Here is an 18,330-nt window from a genome sequence, read left to right as displayed (position 1 = left end):
TTGATGCCCTGCTATGTCTAAGTACAAACATGAAGATGTTGGGATGTAAGCTTCAGAAGGGCAAGAAGAGAGACTGAATTATTATAGGGTGCTGGAAAAGGCCTAAACAGAGTTCATCTATATTCACCCTTCTAATTTCTGTCCATCCTCCACACCTGACCCACTAGTAGTCTCTTTTTCTCTCCATTCTATATTGCCCTCCCGAGCCCTCCTTTTGTCTGTTTCCTTCTCTTCTTGGGTCCCACTCTTGTCTTCCTTTTAGTCTCTTCCATTTTCTTTCATCTTTCTGCTTTCTGAGTATGTGTACAAATGTGCATGTGTATGATTCTCACCCTTGCTAGGCTTATTTCAGGCTTCTCTTCCTAGTCTCTCTTCTTCCTCCCAAACAAAAGCTACGAAGTCTGTTAGACGTAAAGAAATAGAACTATTCCCTTGCAATTGTTGATGATGGCCTTTGTGCTTTTCATTTGCAGTAGTTTTCTCCCTGCAGCTAGATACTACAGGTGCCAGCCTGATTCCTGGGATCACCCATTTTCCTGAATCTCTATGTTAAATGACAACATAGCGTGTTCAAAATGTACATTGAATAGCTGTCACTCCCTTTAAGGAATTTTCAACACATGAGTTAAATAGTTGTTTTTAAAATTCCTCTGCAGGTATTTTAAAACATGTTTCAACTATATAGCTATAGATATACAGTCTACAATGAAAGCTTCACTTTCCTTTCATAAAAACAATCATTTTTCCAATTAAAGAAATCTTTTTAAGTTCAAGGCCATATTTAAGCCCTAAGAAATAAGTCCTGTTATTTAAATTACCAAGTTATTTCAGTTACTGAGGTGAATGCATGTAGCTGATGGAAACCACATAACTCTTTTACCAAATTACGGAAGTCTAGAACTTTTATTTCTGTACTGCTTTAAAATCTCTATATATGTATGTGTGTGTTTGTATGTGTATAGAATGTCAAACTTCAGAAAAGTTGCAAGTATAGTTCAGAATCATGCTGCACCTAGTTGTCACGTCTTGTTCCTACCCATCTAGAAAATTCCTCAGTGACTCCTTGAACTTTCATGATTTTGAGACTTTTGAAGATTACAGGTTATTTTGAAGAATGTCCCACAAGTTGGGTATGTCTGATGTTTCCTCACGATTAGATTCAGATTATGCATCTCTGGCAGGAATATCACAGTAGTGATACTGTGTTCTTCTCATTGCAGCCTATCAGGTGACAGACAATTTTGATTTGTGCACTACTGATAATGTTCACTTTGATCACCTAAGGTGGTGTGTACCAGGTTTTCCCACTACAAAGTCACTTTTATTTTGTAATTAATAACAACTTGGTAGGAATGTACTTTGAAACTAGGTGAATATCCTATTTCTCATCACATATTCATTTTTTTTAAAGAAATGGGTACAGCATAAGTATTTCATAAAAAAGTAAATATTTCTCTTTCACTGGTTAAAAAAAGGCAGAGTGATATTTGGAACAGGATTTGAGATATAGGTCTTCCCGCTTAAACTGACAGATCAATTACCATTTGTATCTATTTAAAACATAGGCCATTATTTTTAAAAATGTAGAAGTACAATAAATGTATTCTTTCCTCACATTTGAAACCTGAGAAGTAAGCAAGCTTCTGTACAGTAAAAGCTAAGGCCATGTCATTTCACTGTTAACTCAGTATCCGTCTTAAACTGAACCTGGCTTAAGTCAGGCTGGAGCTCTCACCGCTTAGCACTCACTCCTTTTCCCTCTGCCTTGCCTTGGGCTGTAAGCTTACTAAGGTTGATATTTTTTTCCTCATTTCCTTAGATAATGATTAAATTACTTATCAATCAGTTCTCAGTTTAGATAGCTCCTCTACGAACTTCCCCCGACTCTTGAATATCTCAGCACCCTGTCTTGGCTCATCATAACCCTTAAAATATTATATCGCATTTGTCTGTTTGCTTGTTTGAACTGAACTATCCACAAGACTGTAAATTCCAAGAAGACTAAGATTGTGGCTTTAGTCCATTAAGAATTTAATAACTTAACTAGAACAATACCAACAGATTTAAACTCTTTTGGTTCTTCTGTTATCCCACTCCATGCCTCTCTACTTAAGTAACCACTATCACGAATTTTGTGTTTGTCATTTCCTTGCTTAATAAAGTTTTTTTTTATCACATATGTATGTGTCCCTAAAGAATATAATTTTTAGTTTCCCTTGTTTTCACACTTTATAAAAATAATATTTGAAAAAATTAATTAGTGAATTTAATTTACTAATATTTTTAGAATTTTTGCTTTGGTTCATGAGAGAAACTGGCCTGCATTTTTTTTTTTTTTCTTGTTTGGTTTTGTTAACAAGGTTCTACTGGCCTCAAAGAATGAATTGGGAAGAAGTTCCACTTTTTCTCTTTCTGGAAGAGTTTAAGATTGAAATGATCTCTTCCTTGAATGTTTGATAGAAGTTGGCTATAAGATCATCTAGGCCTGTGATTTCTTTGTGGAAAGACTGTGAATAACCAATTCAATTTCTTTAATGGTTAGAGAACTTTTCAGGCTTTCTATTTCTTCTTAAGTTGGTTTGTTGAGTTATAATTTTCTAGGAATTTGTTAAATTAATTAAAAATTTTAAATGCACTGGTATAAAGTTGAAGTATTCTCTTAACTTTTTAATTCCTCTTCAAGCTGCAGTTAATTCTTTATATTCCTTATATTATTTGTGTCTCTTCTTTTTTTTCGTGATCAAGTTTGGCAGAGGCTTGCCTACTACATTAGATTTTATGAATAACTAATTTTTGCTTTGTTGATATTCTCCAATGTTTGTTTTCTAACTACCTATTATAATTTCCCTTGTTTTCTCTCTAGGTCAATTTGGCTGTTCTTTTTCTAAGATTCTTAAGTTAAATACTCAACTACTTATCCATACACTTTATTCTTTTCAAATATAAGCATTTAAATATATATATTTTACAGTTTTGCTTTATTGCATCCCCCAAATTTTGATGTAGTATTTTCATTATTGTACTATTTTAAGTTCAAAAATTTGTGACTTACTGTATGACTCCTGAGTTTAAGTCTCTAAATTTCTATATGTATATGGATGTTTATCTCTTTGTTATCAATTTCCATCTTAATTGCATTACATACAGAGCAAATTGGTTGCAGAATACTTCTATTAAAAACTACAAACTTCCCCTTAAGTATTGCTTTTTGGGGATATGCTATATTTTCATTATCATCAATTCAAATTATTTTCTAATTTCCCTTGTGATTTTGTAGGTATATTATTGATTTCTAATTTTATTTCCTTGTGGTCAGAGAATATACTTTCAGTTTCTTTAAATTTACTACAATTGTTTTATGGCCCAGCATATAGTCAATCTTGAACACACTATGTATGCTAGAAAAGAATGTGCATATTCTGCAGTTGCTGGTTGTAGTGATGTATAAATATCAATTAGATCTAGGTGGTATCATCTATATTTTTACTGACTTTTTTTTAGTCAAGTTATTTTATCAGTTGCTGAAGGAAGGTGCTGAATATCCGTCTATGAGAATGGAATTATTTATTTTTCTCTTTGTTAATATTTGCTTCCTGTATTTTGAAGCTGTTATTAAGTACATACACATTTATGATTGTTATATCTTCCTATTGGTTAACCTTTTATCAATTTGCAATGTTGCTCTTTATATCTTCTAATACTGTTATATATTAAACTCCTCTTCGTTTGATATGAATGTAGCTATTCTAGCTTTTTGTTTTGTTTTGTTTTCAACTTATATTTATATAGGTCTGTGTTTTTATATTTAAGTACATCTCATGTATATAGCATTTAGTTGAGTCTTGGTTTTTACCCTTTTTGACAATTTATGCCTTGTAACTTTTTCAAGGAAAGTTTTGCACATTCTGTTTAGTATAATTATTGATATATTTGGGTTAGGTCTGCTGTTTCATGGTTTTCTGTTTGTCTCACTGTGTTTTGGAATATTTAGATATATTACAGAATTCCATTTTAATTTACATATTAGCTTCTAAGATATTTTGCAAGTAGCTTCTCTAAGGGATTATAACATACAACCTTAACTTTTCATAGTTTACTTAGAGTTAAGATCATACCACTTTGTATAAAATTCAGAAACTTTGTAACCTTATAGGTTTCCTGTCCTCCCCATCCTTTGTACTATAGTTATCATATGCAGTACACCTAAACATGTTATAACCTTATAAGACAGTGCTGAAATTTTTGGTTTAAACCATAACATGTATTTAAAATTTTTTTTAAAGAAACAAAGAGGAAACAAATCTTCATTTCCAGTGTTCTTCATTCTTTCCTTCCTAAAGATAGCAATTTTCATTGGGTATCATTTTCCTTCAGTCTGAAGAACTTCAGCATTTCTAGTACTGCAAATCTGTTGTTAACTAATTGTCTTAGGCATATATTTTAAAATGTCAACTGTATTTATTTCACCTTTATTCTTGAAGGATTTTTTTTTGCTGGATATAGAAATTCTGGATTGAACTTTTTTTTCTTCTAGCATTTTAAAGATGCTCACTGTCTTCTGGCCTCTGATGAGACAGATGACAGACACTATCTGAATCATTATTTGCCTGTATGCAGTGTGATAACTTTCAACATTTTCTCTTTTTATTATACTTGGTTTTTATCAGTTTGACTATGATTTACTTAGGCATGATTATCTTTGTATTTATCCTTTTGGAGGTTTGTTGAACTTCTGATTGAATCTATATATTTATGACTTTTACCATATTTGGAAAAAATTTAGACATTATTCTTTCCAAAATATTTTAATGCTTCATTCTCTGTTCTTCTTCTGGATATCCAATATATATTACACTGTTTGGTATTGTCCCACAAGTCCCTAAGGCTGTTCTTTTTCTTTGTTTTTGTTCCCCATTCCCTCCACCACACACATTCTTCAGACTGGTTAATTCCTATTCATATAACTTTAAGTTCAATAATATTTCTTCTGTTACCTCCATTCTGCTGTTAAGCTCACTAGTGAATTGTTTTTTAAAAACGTATATGTATTTTGTAAATAATTTTACACTTCTCTCAGCCTTCCCTAGTGTTAACACCCTACATATAACTATAGCACAATTACCAAAACCAGAAAATTAACACTGATACAAAACAATGAACTAATCTACAGACCTCATTAGAATTTTGCCAGTTTTTTCACTAACGTCCTTTTTTTTTGGCTTCAGGATCCAATCCAGAATCCCACACTGAATTTAGTTGTCACATCTCTCTAGTCTCTATGAGTTTTTCAGTCTTTGCATTTCATAAGCTATCTTGTAGACTGTCCTCAATTTGGATTTTGTCTGATATTTTCTCATATTTAGATGGCATTTTTGGCAAGAGTACCACAGAAATGATGGTGTGAACTTCTAAGTATATAATACTAGAGGGTAAATGATGTTGATATGTTCTGTTTCTGGTGATGTTAGCTTTGATCACATAGTTAAGGTAATATCTGCCAAATTTCTTTATTGTAAAGTTTCTATTTTCCTCCTTTGTAATTCAAAGTATCTCGTGTGGAGTTATTTTGAAACTTCGAAAATATCCTGTTTCTCGTCATACTTTTACTCACTAATTTTTGCATCTGTTGATGATTCTCTCCTGCAATAATAATTACTGTGGTGTTTGTCTAATGTTGATTTTTCTATTTTTCATCATTCCCTCTCATTAATTCATTTGGTGAATTTTTAAATTCAGTTACTGTATTTTTCAGTTTGATTCTTTTAAAAAAGCAGGCATATGACTTTTTTGGACTCAACTGGAAAACTCTATTCTTGGATAGCAGCTGAAATCTCAGTTCAGTTTGTCTTTAGCTGAGGCACTTGGAGTCTGTCCCACACATATATGGTACCAGGGTCATTCAGATATTTATAAATAATTTAGGGGATCCTCCTTTCTGGCTCTCTCCTTTTTGAATATCATCCTTACATTCTAGCAGTTGTCTTTGCCCCAGATTCTGTCTTCTGGTTCTTTAGGCCAGAAGAATTGTGGATTTTCTACAGTAGTTTTAGTCATCCCATGTGGTACCAACTGTGGCCTGCCCTCAGGCTAAAAGCCATAAAACCAGGAAACTCACTCAATGCTGTTCCCTTCTTCCAAGTGTCTATTCCAATCAGAATTTGTCTGCTTTTGATTGGTCTCTAGTACCTCCAGGTAGGTTTTTTTCATACTTTACCCAGAGATTATATTTGTCATCTACAGGAGGGTCAGTCTGGTAGGAGCTTATTCAATAATATCTGAAGCAGTACTGGATCATCTGTATGATACTGATTCTTTCAAATATGTTAAGACTTGCTTTATGGCCTAGTGCATAGTCAATTCTTGTAAATTTCCCATGTGAGCTTATAAGAAATGTACATACGGTTCTATGTGCATTAAACCAAGTTTGTGAATTGTTTTATTCAGCTTTGTACATATTTAACAATTCTGTCTGCTTTACCTACCATTTGAAAGCAGTGTGATAAAATCTCCACTATGATGCTGGATGTGTCAATTTCTCCCTCAAGCAGTCAACTAATGATTCTAGGTGACAGTAATAATAATGATGATGATACTATTTCATATGACTGCAGTAGAAGGGCAATTAGAGTTATAATCTGACCCATATTCTTTCACTAGGTCAATTTTGAATGTAGCTTTGAGGGTAAAGTTCTACATCAGTTACAATATCCTTTAACTGTTCTCACCAAACTTACATTAGCGGTGTGTCATGTAATATAGTAGAAAGAAGGTTAGGTTGGGATTTTGGAGACCTGAATTTGAATCCCAGTTCTATTGGTAACAGGCTGTGAAACTTCTGGCAAATACCCACACTATACATCTCCCATCCTTCTCCTTTTTTGAGTTCCATTGTCCTCATTTGTAAAACAAGGAGGACTGGACTAGACTAGATACTATGAAGGCCTCCTCTCTGTTTCTGATATACTCTGTATCAATAAGCTATATAGCCTACTAGACACAGAGTTCACATTATTGATGAAGAAAAGGGTAGGGTGTCCTTGACATGCTGAGCAAGTGCCACAGTAAGGAAAGGAGAAACAAGATGCAAGTGGCATCAGGAAGAGCAATATTACCGGTAGAGAGTTGAAGGATTTCTGCTGTCTGTAATTAACTATTAAGTCCATGTTCTGGCTCCTTGGTACAAAGAAAACAGTGTGGTGAATGGCCAATTCCAGGCCTTTGCTGCTGTAATGAAAATGAAATAGGCACCTGCATGGCTCTGCACACGACTCAGTGAAAAACGATCCCCTTGCTGTAAGGTTGCACTTATATTTTCTTTGTTTGTACACAGGGCTTTCTTGTCACATTCTGAAGTGCTCACCAACAGTCTCTTTGATCCAACAGTACCATATCAATTATTTAAGGTTTGTACATCACTTTTCAATTAACAGTTTTCTTGGCTCCAGAAAATATTTACACACAATTTATAAGAGTATTCTTTAAATATTCCATGAGGAACAGGTTACTATGAATTAAAAATAAGAATGCTAATAAAATATGTAATGCCTTTTAAAGTGCAATGAAACATCAAGAAATTATAAATCTTTTAATTAAATGCTTCTTCAGTGTATCTTACCCAGGTGACAATATTAAACATGTATAAAATTAAAGTCACAAAAATGTTACTTTATCTCATTTGTCAACTCAATAAAGTGAGGACACATCAATTTAGATTATAGGAAGGGATGTCCTGGACAGGGACTCAGGAGACTAGCATCCAGGTCATGGTTCTATCACTAGGTAGTTGTATGATCTCTTTGCCACATCTCAATTTACTAATCTGTAATATGGACTATTTAGAATTTGTTCAACATTAAAAGTCTATCAATCTATTTTCACAGCACTCAGCGGTACTTGTACTGATCTTTTTTTATGGTGATAAACACGTAACATAAATTTACCATCTAACAATTTTAAGTATACATTACAGTCTAATTAACTATATGCACATGGTTGTAAAACAGATCTCTAGAACTTTTTCATCTTGCATGACTGAAACTCAATACCCACTGAACAGTAACTTCTCACTTCCCCTCACCCCAGCTCCTGGAAATCACCATTCGACTTTCAGTTTAATGAGTCTGACTACTTTAGATATCTCACATAAGTGAAATCATGCAGTATTTGCCCCTCTGTGACTGGCTTATTTCATAAGGTTCATCCACGTTGTAGCATATGGCAGGATTTCCTTCTTTTTTATGGCTAACCAATATTCCAGTGTATGTACATACATTTTCTTTATCACTCATTTGTCAATGGACATTTAGGTTATCTCCCCCTCTTAGTTACTATGAATAATGCTACAGTGAACATGAGAGTGCAAGTATCTAATTGAGATTCTAATTTCAATTCTTTTTGGGTAAATACCAAGAAGTAATCCCATATGGTAGTTCTATTTTTAATTTCTTGAGGAACTGCCATTACTGTTTTCCAAAGCAGCTGCACCATTTTACATTTCCACCAGCAGTGCACAAGGGTTCCAATTTCTCCAAATTCTTGCCAATACTTGTTACGTTCTGTGTTTTTGATTTTTGGATATTACGTATTTTGGATATTAACCCTTCATCAGATATATAAATTTCAAATATTTTCTCCCACTCTGAAGTTTGCCTTTTCATTTTGTTGATTGTTTCATTTGCTGTACAGAAGCTGTTTAGTTTGATGTAGTGCCACTTGTTTATTTTTGCTTTTGTTGTACTTTTGGCATCATATACCCCCCCAAAAATCCTTGCCAGGACCAATGTCAAGGAGCTTTCTCTTCATGCTTTCTTTTACGAGTTTATGGTTTCAGGTCTTACATTTAAGTTTTAAATCCATTTGGAGTTAATTTTTGTGTGTTGTGTAATTTTTGTGTATGGTCCCCAACCTTTTTGGTACCAGGGATCAGTTTTGTGGAAGACAGTTTTTCCACGGACTGGGGCACAGGGGCAGTGTGTGTGTGATGGTTCAGATGGTAATGCGAGTGATGGGGAGTGGCAGATGAAGCTTTTCTCGCTTGCCCGCCACTCACCTCCTGCTGTGTGGCCTGGTTCCAGGGGTTGGGGACCCCTGGTGTAAGATAAGGGTCCAATCTCATTCTTTTGCATGTGGATATCCACCATTTCCCAACAGCATTTACTGAAGATTACCCAACAACATTTATTGAAGAGACCACCTTTTCCTTTGTGTATTTTTGATGCCTTGTCAAATCTTAGTTGACTGTATATTTGTGGATTTACTTCTGAGCTCTCTATTCTGTTGCATTGGTCTATGTGTCTGTTTTTATGTCAGTTTGCTTTAATCTGAATTATTTCCTTCCCTCTGCTAACTCTGGGCTTAGTTTTTCTTTTTCTAGTTTCTTGAGGTATAAAGTTGTTTGTTTGAGATCTTTCTTCCTTTTTAATGCGGGCATTTATTGCTATGAACTTCCTTCTTAGCACTGACTTTAAGCATCTCGTAAGTTTTTGTATGTTATATTTTAATTTGTCTCAAAGATACTATCTAAGTTCTCTTTTAATTTCATTCTTTGATTCACTGGTTTTTTCATGAATTTGTTTAATTTCCACATATTTGTAAATTTTCCAGTTTTCCTTCTGCTATTAATTTCTATTTTCAATCCATTGTGGTCAGAAAATATACTTGGTATGGTATCAGTCATCTTAAATTTCTTGACGTGTTTTGTGACCTAACATGTGATCTATCCTGAAGAATGTCCCATGTGTGCTTCAGAAAAATGTGTATTCTGCTGCTGGTGGGTGGAATATTTTGTATATGTGTATTAGGTTCGTTCAGCCTATAGTGTTGTTCAAATCCTCTGTTTACTTAATGATTTTCTTTCTAGATGTTTATCCATTATTGAAAGTGGGGTATTGAAATCCCTTACTTTTACTGTGTTACTGTCATCTTCTTCCTTCAGTTCTTTTCAATGGTTGCTTCTTATATTTGAGCGCTCTGATGGGTGCATATGCATATATATTTACAATTGTTATACCTTCCTGAAAAATTGACCTTTTATTACTATATGATGTCGTTCTTTATTTCTTCTGAGAGTTTTTGACTTCAAGTCTATTTTGTCTGATATAGGTATGGCCACCTCTGCTCTTGTTTGGTTACCATTTGCATGGATTATCTTTGTCACTTCTTTCACTTTCAGCTTACGTGTGTCCTTAAATTTAAAGTGAGTCTGTTGTTGCCAAATGATTTTGATCCATTCAGCCACTGTATGTCTTTTCACTGGAGAGTTTAATCTATTTACATTTAAAGTAATTATTGATAGAGAAGGAACTACTATTGCCGTTTTGTTAATTATTTTCGTCTTGTAGTTATTTTGTCCCTCATTCCTCTCCTGCTGTCTTGCTTTGTATTGTTGATTTTTTTTTTTTGTTTGTAGTAACATGCTTTGATTCCTTTCTCATTTTCTTTTGAGTATCTTCTATAGGTATTTTCTTTGTGGTTGCCACTGGGTTTACATAAAGCATTTTATAGTTATAATAATCTATTTCAAGCTGATAACAACATCAATCACATACAAATATACTACACTTTTATTTCTCCCCCCCCAATATTTTATGTTACTGATGTCACAAAATACATATTTTATATCATGTATCCATTAACATACTTTTATAGTTATAGTTATTTCTACACTTTTGTCTTTTAATTTCTATAACAGAATTAACAGTGATTTAACCACCCTCCCATTACAGTATTACAGCATTCAGTATTTGTCTATATGTTTACATTTACCAGTAAGCTTTATACTTTCATATGCTTTCATGTTGCTATTTAGTGTCTTTTTGTTCCCATTTGAAGGACTCCTTTTAGAATTTCTTGTAAAGCAGGTCTAGTAGTGGTGATGAATTCCCTTAGCTTTTATTTATCTGGGAAAGTTTTTATTTTTCCTTCATTTTTGAAGGATAGTTTTGCTGGATATGGTGTTCTTGGTTGGCCTTTTTTTCTTTTAGCATTTTGATTATAACCTTCCACTCCCTTCTGGCCTGTAGTGTTCCTGGTGAGAAATCCACTGATTGTTTTATGAGAGTTCCCTTGCATGTGACAAGTTGCTTTCCTTTTGCTGCATTCGAAATTCTGTCTTTGACTTTTGATAAGTTGATTATAATGTGTCTCTGTGAGATTCTTTGGGTTCATCAAAGTTAGGATCTGTTGGAATTCTTGAATTTGGATTCCCTTTCCTTCACTAGACTGGGAAATTTTAGGCCATTATTTATTTAAATAAGCTTTCTGCCCCATTCTCTCTTTCTCTCTCCTTTTGGGACTACCATAATACATACATTTGCCTACTTTACAGTACAGCATAAGTCCCTTAGGCTTTTTTCATTCTTTTTTCTTTTTATTCCTGACTGGATAATTTCAAATGACCTATCTTTTAGTTCGATGATTCTTTCTTCTGTTTGATCAATGCTGATCTTGAATTCCTCTAATTTTTTCAGTTCAATCATTGTATTCTTCAGCTCCAAAACTTGTCTTTGGTTCTTTTTATATTTTCTACCTCTTTGTTATTTTCATTTTGTTCATATATCATTTTCTTGAGTTCATAGAACATCTTTATGATGATTATTTTGAATTTTTTGTCAGGTAATTCATATACCTGTTTCCTTAGGGCTAGTTTTGAAGATTTATCTTGTTCTTTGTAGGGGCCATGTTTCCCTTTTTCTTTGTGTTTCTTGTAACTTTGTGTTGGGATCTGCACATTTGAAAAAACAAGCATGACTTTTAGACTGTACATATTGGCTTTGTAAAGGGGAAGACACCAATCACCTTGACTAGGGAATTAGGCATTCTCTGACACTTTTGTAGGGGATAGGACTTCTCTGGGCCTGAGTGTGCAATTCCTCAATTAGAAAGGCTTGCTGGTTTCTGTTTCAGGAGATCATAATCTCTTGCTCCCTCTGGTGTCTGCCTGCAGCACTGCAAGTTCTCTGGTTCTCAGAAGCAAGCTGCCTTGCTCTCTCTTGTTCTCAGGGGCTGCCAGTCATCCAAAGTATGCCAGTTTCCTGTCAGTGCCATAAGTCAGGTGAGACAGATACAAATCCCCTGGCAGTCCTCCAAAAAGCCAGAATGCAGGACTCACACTCAACTCCCCTCCCTCCTAAAGGGGAGAACCCATGAGCTGGGGTATTATCTTCCAGTGTGGAGCTGTGCCAACTTGAGAGAGGGGCGATCATGAGTAAAGCAAAACAGTTCTTCTTACCCACATCAATGTGGCTGTTCTTGGCTTTGAGATCATCTGGGGTATTGCAATATCTTAACTGTTTACCAGAGTTCTCATAATGGTATTTTGGTCTGTATATAGTTGTTAAGTATCTCTGTGGGGAATGAGAACTGGGACTTCCTATTTTGCCAGTTTACTCTTTTTCACTGGTCTTTTTATTGCCTTCTAATGTGCATGTCTGGTCTCCTCAAGGAGACATTTTGAAGGTAGAGGGCTACTTTTCTATGCACTGAAATGATTTAGGTACAGAGAAGATTCTTAACAATTACTTATTGAATGAAATCTGCTTTAACATATTTTAAAGTTTTCATACTTTTTGGAAGATAATACATTTCTGTTAGCCTTCATCCTAGATCATGCCTGTCTAAATGTACTGTTTTTACATGACTCCAAATAAATTCCTCAAGACCTTATCTTAAAAATCCTACTTTGGGGGCTTCCCTGGTGGCACAGTGGTTAAGAGTCCGCCTGCCGATGCAGGGGACACGGGTTCGTGTCCCGGTCCGGGAAGATCCCACATGCCGCGGCGCGGCTGGGCCCGTGAGCCATGGCCGCTGGGCCTGCGCGTCCGGAGCCTGTGCTCCGCAACGGGAGAGGCCACAACAGTGAGAGGCCCGCGTACTGCAAAAAAAAAAAAAAAAAAATCCTACTTTGAATCTGTGCTGCAAGAAAAAGCTTTTACAGTGCCACATATGCTAATTTAGCTTTTGTAAAAGTCATAATCCAGAACTGTAGAATTTCCATCCTTCCTCAAGGCATGGGCAAATACAATTTCTTCCCGAAAGCCTCTCCAATGCTCCAATTAGAACTCATTCATTCATTCATCAAATATTTAACAGGCACCTCTTATGTGCCAGGCACTCGTTTAGGCTGCGTGGGCTACTCTGTAGCTCTGATTATGTTACAGAACTTCTCATAGCTTTCCTTTAATGTTAATGTATGTAAGTTGTTCCTTTTTCAACTGTGGGCTTCTAGAGGAAAGGAACTGTGTCCAATTCACCTCTGTAACCCTGGAATCTGTACAATGCTTTGCACATAATTGAGATGAAATACAAGAGTGCTAAAACAAACTCCAAACAGCTAGACTGGGGGAAAAGAAAGTCTTCTAAACCATCTCAGTTTGCTGAAGAACCAGAAAGGCTGAAGTGCCCTAAAATCAGGTGTCATATAAATTCCACCAGATCTCAATTAATTAGCTTCTTTTATGCTTCTTTCTAATCCTTCTGGAAAATGTGTTGATGACTATTTTCTATCCTTTACTTAAAGGGTACTAACAAGTTAGTGATCCATATTTCAGTTACATGTATATCAAAACAAGTCAGCAATAAAAATGGAAATGCACTCAAGTGATTTCCAGAAATGTAAAAATCACCATCACTAGCCACCACCACCTTCTACTTCCCCAACTTAGAAGACATACCCTCCTCTCCCAACTATCACAAACTCTATCACAGCAGTATTAGAATTGACAGCTAGAGAATAAAAAGCCAAAAGGAACAGCAGAAACCAGAAAGTGCCACATATAGGAGGGATAAAATGTGTTTGATAAACTAATGTCCCAGGATCCCAGTTCTAAACTGAACAAAATAAACATAGAATGTGGTGATATCCACTGGTTGGGAGATTAAAAGCTTTCTGAGTGTCAAGAAACCTTGAGGTCACAAGTAAGGGAATATTATTCAAAGAAAACTGGGGATTTCAAAATACAGGGAGAGGATCAAGCTACTTTTACAAGCTCCTGGCACATAGTAGGCACTTAGTAACTGAAAGCTATTATGAGGAGATAAGGTCTAGCTCAAATGTCCCTCCTTTGTGACGTCCCGGGCGGAGGCTACTGAGCTCCTTCCTCTGTGCTCCATTATACTCCGTACAGGTTTCCAACACACCATTTTTATATGCAATTTACATGTCTATTACCACTCCTATGCAGGAATTTCCTGGATGGTTGGGATCATGTCTTATGCTTCTCTGGAACTGGAAATAGTAGGCGCTTACAATTATTAAGTGAGAGAATAAACAAACTACCTCATACAATAAGAAAAGGTTTCGATCAGAAAAGAATGAAGAGACATTCTAGACATCCTAGCTAGGATGGAGGATCTTGTCTGTAAGTCTTCTTGCTCATTCCTTCACATTTCAAATGTCTCTTTTGTTACCTGTTCTGTTCAAAGTACATTTATGTATCTTCTTCCATTAGCAATATAGAATAGGTTTCACAGAGTAAATTCTTCCAGATGATGCAGCATGCAACAGTGAGAGAGCATGGGATTTGGTTTTTTAGTTTTTACTTCTTATTTTAAAATAATTTAAAATTGGTAATGGAAGAATATAAATTATATACTTTGAACAGGACAAGTAACAAAAGAGAATGGCGGGGCTTCCCTGGTGGCGCAGTGGTTGAGAGTCCGCCTGCCAATGCAGGGGACATGGGTTCGTGCCCCGGTCCGGGAGGATCCCACATGCCGTGGAGCGGCTGGGCCCGTGAGCCGTGGCCGCTGAGCCTGTGCTTCGCAACGGGAGAGGGCACAACAGGGAGAGGCCCGCGTATGGCAAAAAAAAAAAAAAGAGAATGGCTTTTAAATGTGAAAGAATATGCAAGAAGACTTAAAAACAGGATATGATGCAAGAATAGTAGAGTTCCCTTCAGCCAGTATCCCTACTGTTAACACCTTACAAAACCATAGTATAATTACTGAAAGCAAGAAGTGAGCCAATAAAATTAACTATTCTATTGACCTTATTTGAATTTTCAAGTTCTCTCACTAACATCCTTTTTCTGGTCTAGGATCCCACATTACATCTAATTGTCAGATCTCCTTAGTTTCCTCCAGTCTGTGATAGTTCTCCAACCTTTCCTTTTCTTTCATGACACTGACACTTTTGAAAAGTACAAGTCAATTTTTGTGTAGAATGTCCCTTAATTTGGGTTTGACGGACCTAGGTTGGACTCTTGACTCCGTGACTTACTATCTATGTAGCCCTGGGCAAGCCAACCTCTCTGGGACTCAAGTTTCCTCATCTGTAAAATGATATAATAATACTGACTTTCTGTTTTAAAAATTAAATGAAGCAATATATATTAAAATACCTGGAATATAAGGCCATACCACAAATGCTAAGTCTTTTCTCCTTGCCCCTGCCTTTCTGCTATTTCTGATAGAATTTTGCTAAATGTGTAACTCGTATTTCAATGCCTTCTTTTATAGATAAAACCACATATAACTTAGGCCTCAAGTGATGACTCAGTGTCATCACTATAAATAGCCATTATTGCACTGTGTAACAGTTCTAGGTCTGTGTTTTTTGTTCTCTCTCACTGCAGTCCCTTCTCACTGTCAGTATACCTATGTGTAAGGGCCTCATAATTTCCTTTCTGATTTTCAGCTTGAAACATATGGGGTTCCATTTATTTACTTATATATTCATCAAAGACATATTGAAGCTACTGTGTCAGGCCCTGTGTTAGGAGCTCAGAGAAAGTGATAAATTACCTCCTGTCCTCCTTGATTTTATGGCTAGTTGGGGAAATGGACAAGTAAACAGTTAATTACAATTCAATGCGATTAATTCTATGAATGACATAATGCAGAGGAGCATGTAAGAAGAACACCTAACCTGGACTTGAGGAAAGAGTCAGGTTGGGGAAGGTTTCATAAAGAAGGTGCCATTATGTCTCAGTAAAGGTCTGCAGAATGTGTAGAAATTAACCAAGTGGAGAAGGAAAGAGAGCAAAAGGCACACAGTTGAGGAAGAGCTATTAGAAATACGTGCTGAGTAAAAGTAGATCAGTTCTGAAAAATAAATCTCCTGTGTTATAACCTTGCAGCTTGAGAGAGATTTTGTGCCAATATCTCAGGGACTCAGAAACTTGACCAAGAAAATTCTGGCCCCAGGGCTGTGTTCTGGAGACTGCAGTTGACAGGCCTAAACCTTTGGATACTATGCTGAGCTTACCTCTTTCAACACCTGTGAACCGAAGTAAAATTTAAGGCTACAATTGGCTGCTTGTTCCCATTGCAAAAGTATAACAGGTTTGCCCCTTTCTGACAGAGGAGTTTCTTCCTTCAAAAAAGTATATCAATGGTTATCAAAAAGTCCTTTTTAAACTGACCCTTTTAACTGAGCTGGTAAGAGAGGTTTTGAGACTTTCCCAGCTGTCTTCCCTTCTACAGCACTCATTCCTACGGCCTCAGAGGTTTGCCTTTGAGCCTAACTCATTCTAAAGCCCTAGTCTGACCATGTAAATTTATGATCTCAGCAAGTGCTACAAGTATATTACCCATCAAATATTGGAACTTAGGAGACTGCAATATAAGATTTTCAAATTAAGAGGTTTTTCTGCCAGTTCCTATTTTACTCTCCCAATCATCTTCACTTTTTTTTTTTTTTTCCAATCTGGAGAGTAAATAAGCTTTTAGTTTTCTCTACAGGGGATATTTCTCAAATCTTAGCTGCTTCTAACTCAAAGCAATAATATTACATACCGTCAACTGGTGTATGAGGAGGTCCATCAAGAAGGTAATCTTGTTACTAAACAGAACATCAGTGCAGTTTTCTGAACAGTTATTGCAGGTGAGGTTGTAAACATTGACTGCATTGCAGAGAGACCTAACAGAAGGAGAAAAACACCACTTATAAAACCCGTGCAGCTCTTCTCTAAACAATTTAAAATACATAAAATGAATGGTATAAAAGCAACAGGCATGGGATAGAAGTCACTCTAAAAAAAAAACAAGCCAAATATTACTAGGTGCAAGGTCCATCAGCTAGATATAAAAGCTTGCAATTTTTATCCACAGCCCAGTGTTCATTAGTAACTAATTCTTGCCTCTTATTAATTTCTTAGTTGCAGCAGCAGGCAATGGAAATGTACTTACAGTCTACTGACAAGGTCTTTATAATCTAAGATTAGATATTACCCAGGAATTTTGGGACCTAGAATTCTTTGAATAATACCCAGAAAAAAAGGTCTGCCAAAGCTCCTGTTGCTAGATCTCCTGGTCGACAAGGGCAGATGATGGAAGAAGGGAGCACACATGAGGAGAAACTAGAGGCTTTCCCTGTGAGACAAGAACTGCAGAGTTCTGGGGAGTGAGCACCACACCTGCTCAGAGACGGAGCAGGGGAGGACCTAGAGAATAAAACAGTCTAAGGTCAAACCCATCAAAGAAATGTTTTTTTTTCTTAAGGATTAAAAAATTATATGCCACTGTTCAAAGAAACATTTGGAGCAACACTCAATGGGTATTCCTCTGAGTGCTTTGAAAACTGTGATTAACCTGCATTGCCTGAGTGATTAATGTTGGTTCCTGCCTGTCTGACTAAATCTCCTGCTTAAGTCCTATGTATAAGTGTTTTGATTTAGTCCCTTACAACCAATCCTCTAGAACAACAATTCTTAAAGTGTGAACCATGGACCAGTAGCATCAATATCACCTGGGAACCTTTAGAAATGCAAATTCTCAGGTTCCACCCCAGGTTACTAAATACTAGAAACTTTGGGGGTAGAGTCCAGCAATTTGTGTTTTAACAAATTCCACAGGTAATTCTGATGCATCTTCAAGTCAGAGGGCCACTGTTCTGGAATAGGGGCTCTAGAGTTTGACAGAGCACTAGCATCACCTGTATATCTTTAAAGATATATACTTGCCTGAGTTCCTCCCCTGGAGATGCTAGTTGGGGAATGGGAGGGCTCTAGACATCTGCATGTTTCAAAAGTTCTATGAGCAATTCTGATGTATAGCTAGAGTTGAAAAGTACAGGTCTAAGAACCAACAAGTGGGTATTCATTCATTCAACAAATATCTAAGTGCCTATGATTTTCCAGGCTCTGTGCTAGGTGGACAAGACAGACAAGCTCTCTGTCCTCATGGAGCTGATGCCCTAGTAGGAGAAAGATGGTGAAGACAGCCCCTCCTGTACTTGTAATCATCTGTTTGTCTGATATAGTTGTATCTTGCTTCACATAATTGATAGGTTCCTGGAAACTGAGCATTAGAATACATTGGTTAAGAGTAGAGGTACTGGAATAAGACACTAGGTTAGAAACCCAGTTGTGCCATTTGAGGTTTTAGCAAGTT

The 18,330-nt window shown here is 36.1% G+C and overlaps 1 protein-coding gene across 2 annotated transcripts in view; it reads right to left on the bottom strand.

The window, feature by feature from the left end:
- SCAPER (S-phase cyclin A associated protein in the ER) overlaps positions 1 to 18,330 on the bottom strand; it is a gene marked incomplete at both ends in the record, with an annotated part of 359,493 nt that overhangs the window by 107,096 nt on the left and 234,067 nt on the right. For both annotated transcript variants that reach the window (XM_079700316.1, XM_079700317.1), the window contains one exon: positions 16,735 to 16,858. In XM_079700316.1, the coding sequence (XP_079556442.1) occupies positions 16,735 to 16,858 (124 nt within the window). The remainder of the gene's footprint in view (positions 1 to 16,734; positions 16,859 to 18,330) is intronic.

The sequence above is a fragment of the Hyperoodon ampullatus genome (assembly GCF_949752795.1).
Source record: "Hyperoodon ampullatus genome assembly, chromosome: 3".
Classification (NCBI taxonomy): Eukaryota; Metazoa; Chordata; class Mammalia; order Artiodactyla; family Ziphiidae; genus Hyperoodon; species Hyperoodon ampullatus.
Note: the sequence above shows the minus strand (reverse complement) of the source record. Positions and strands in the feature narration are given on the sequence as shown.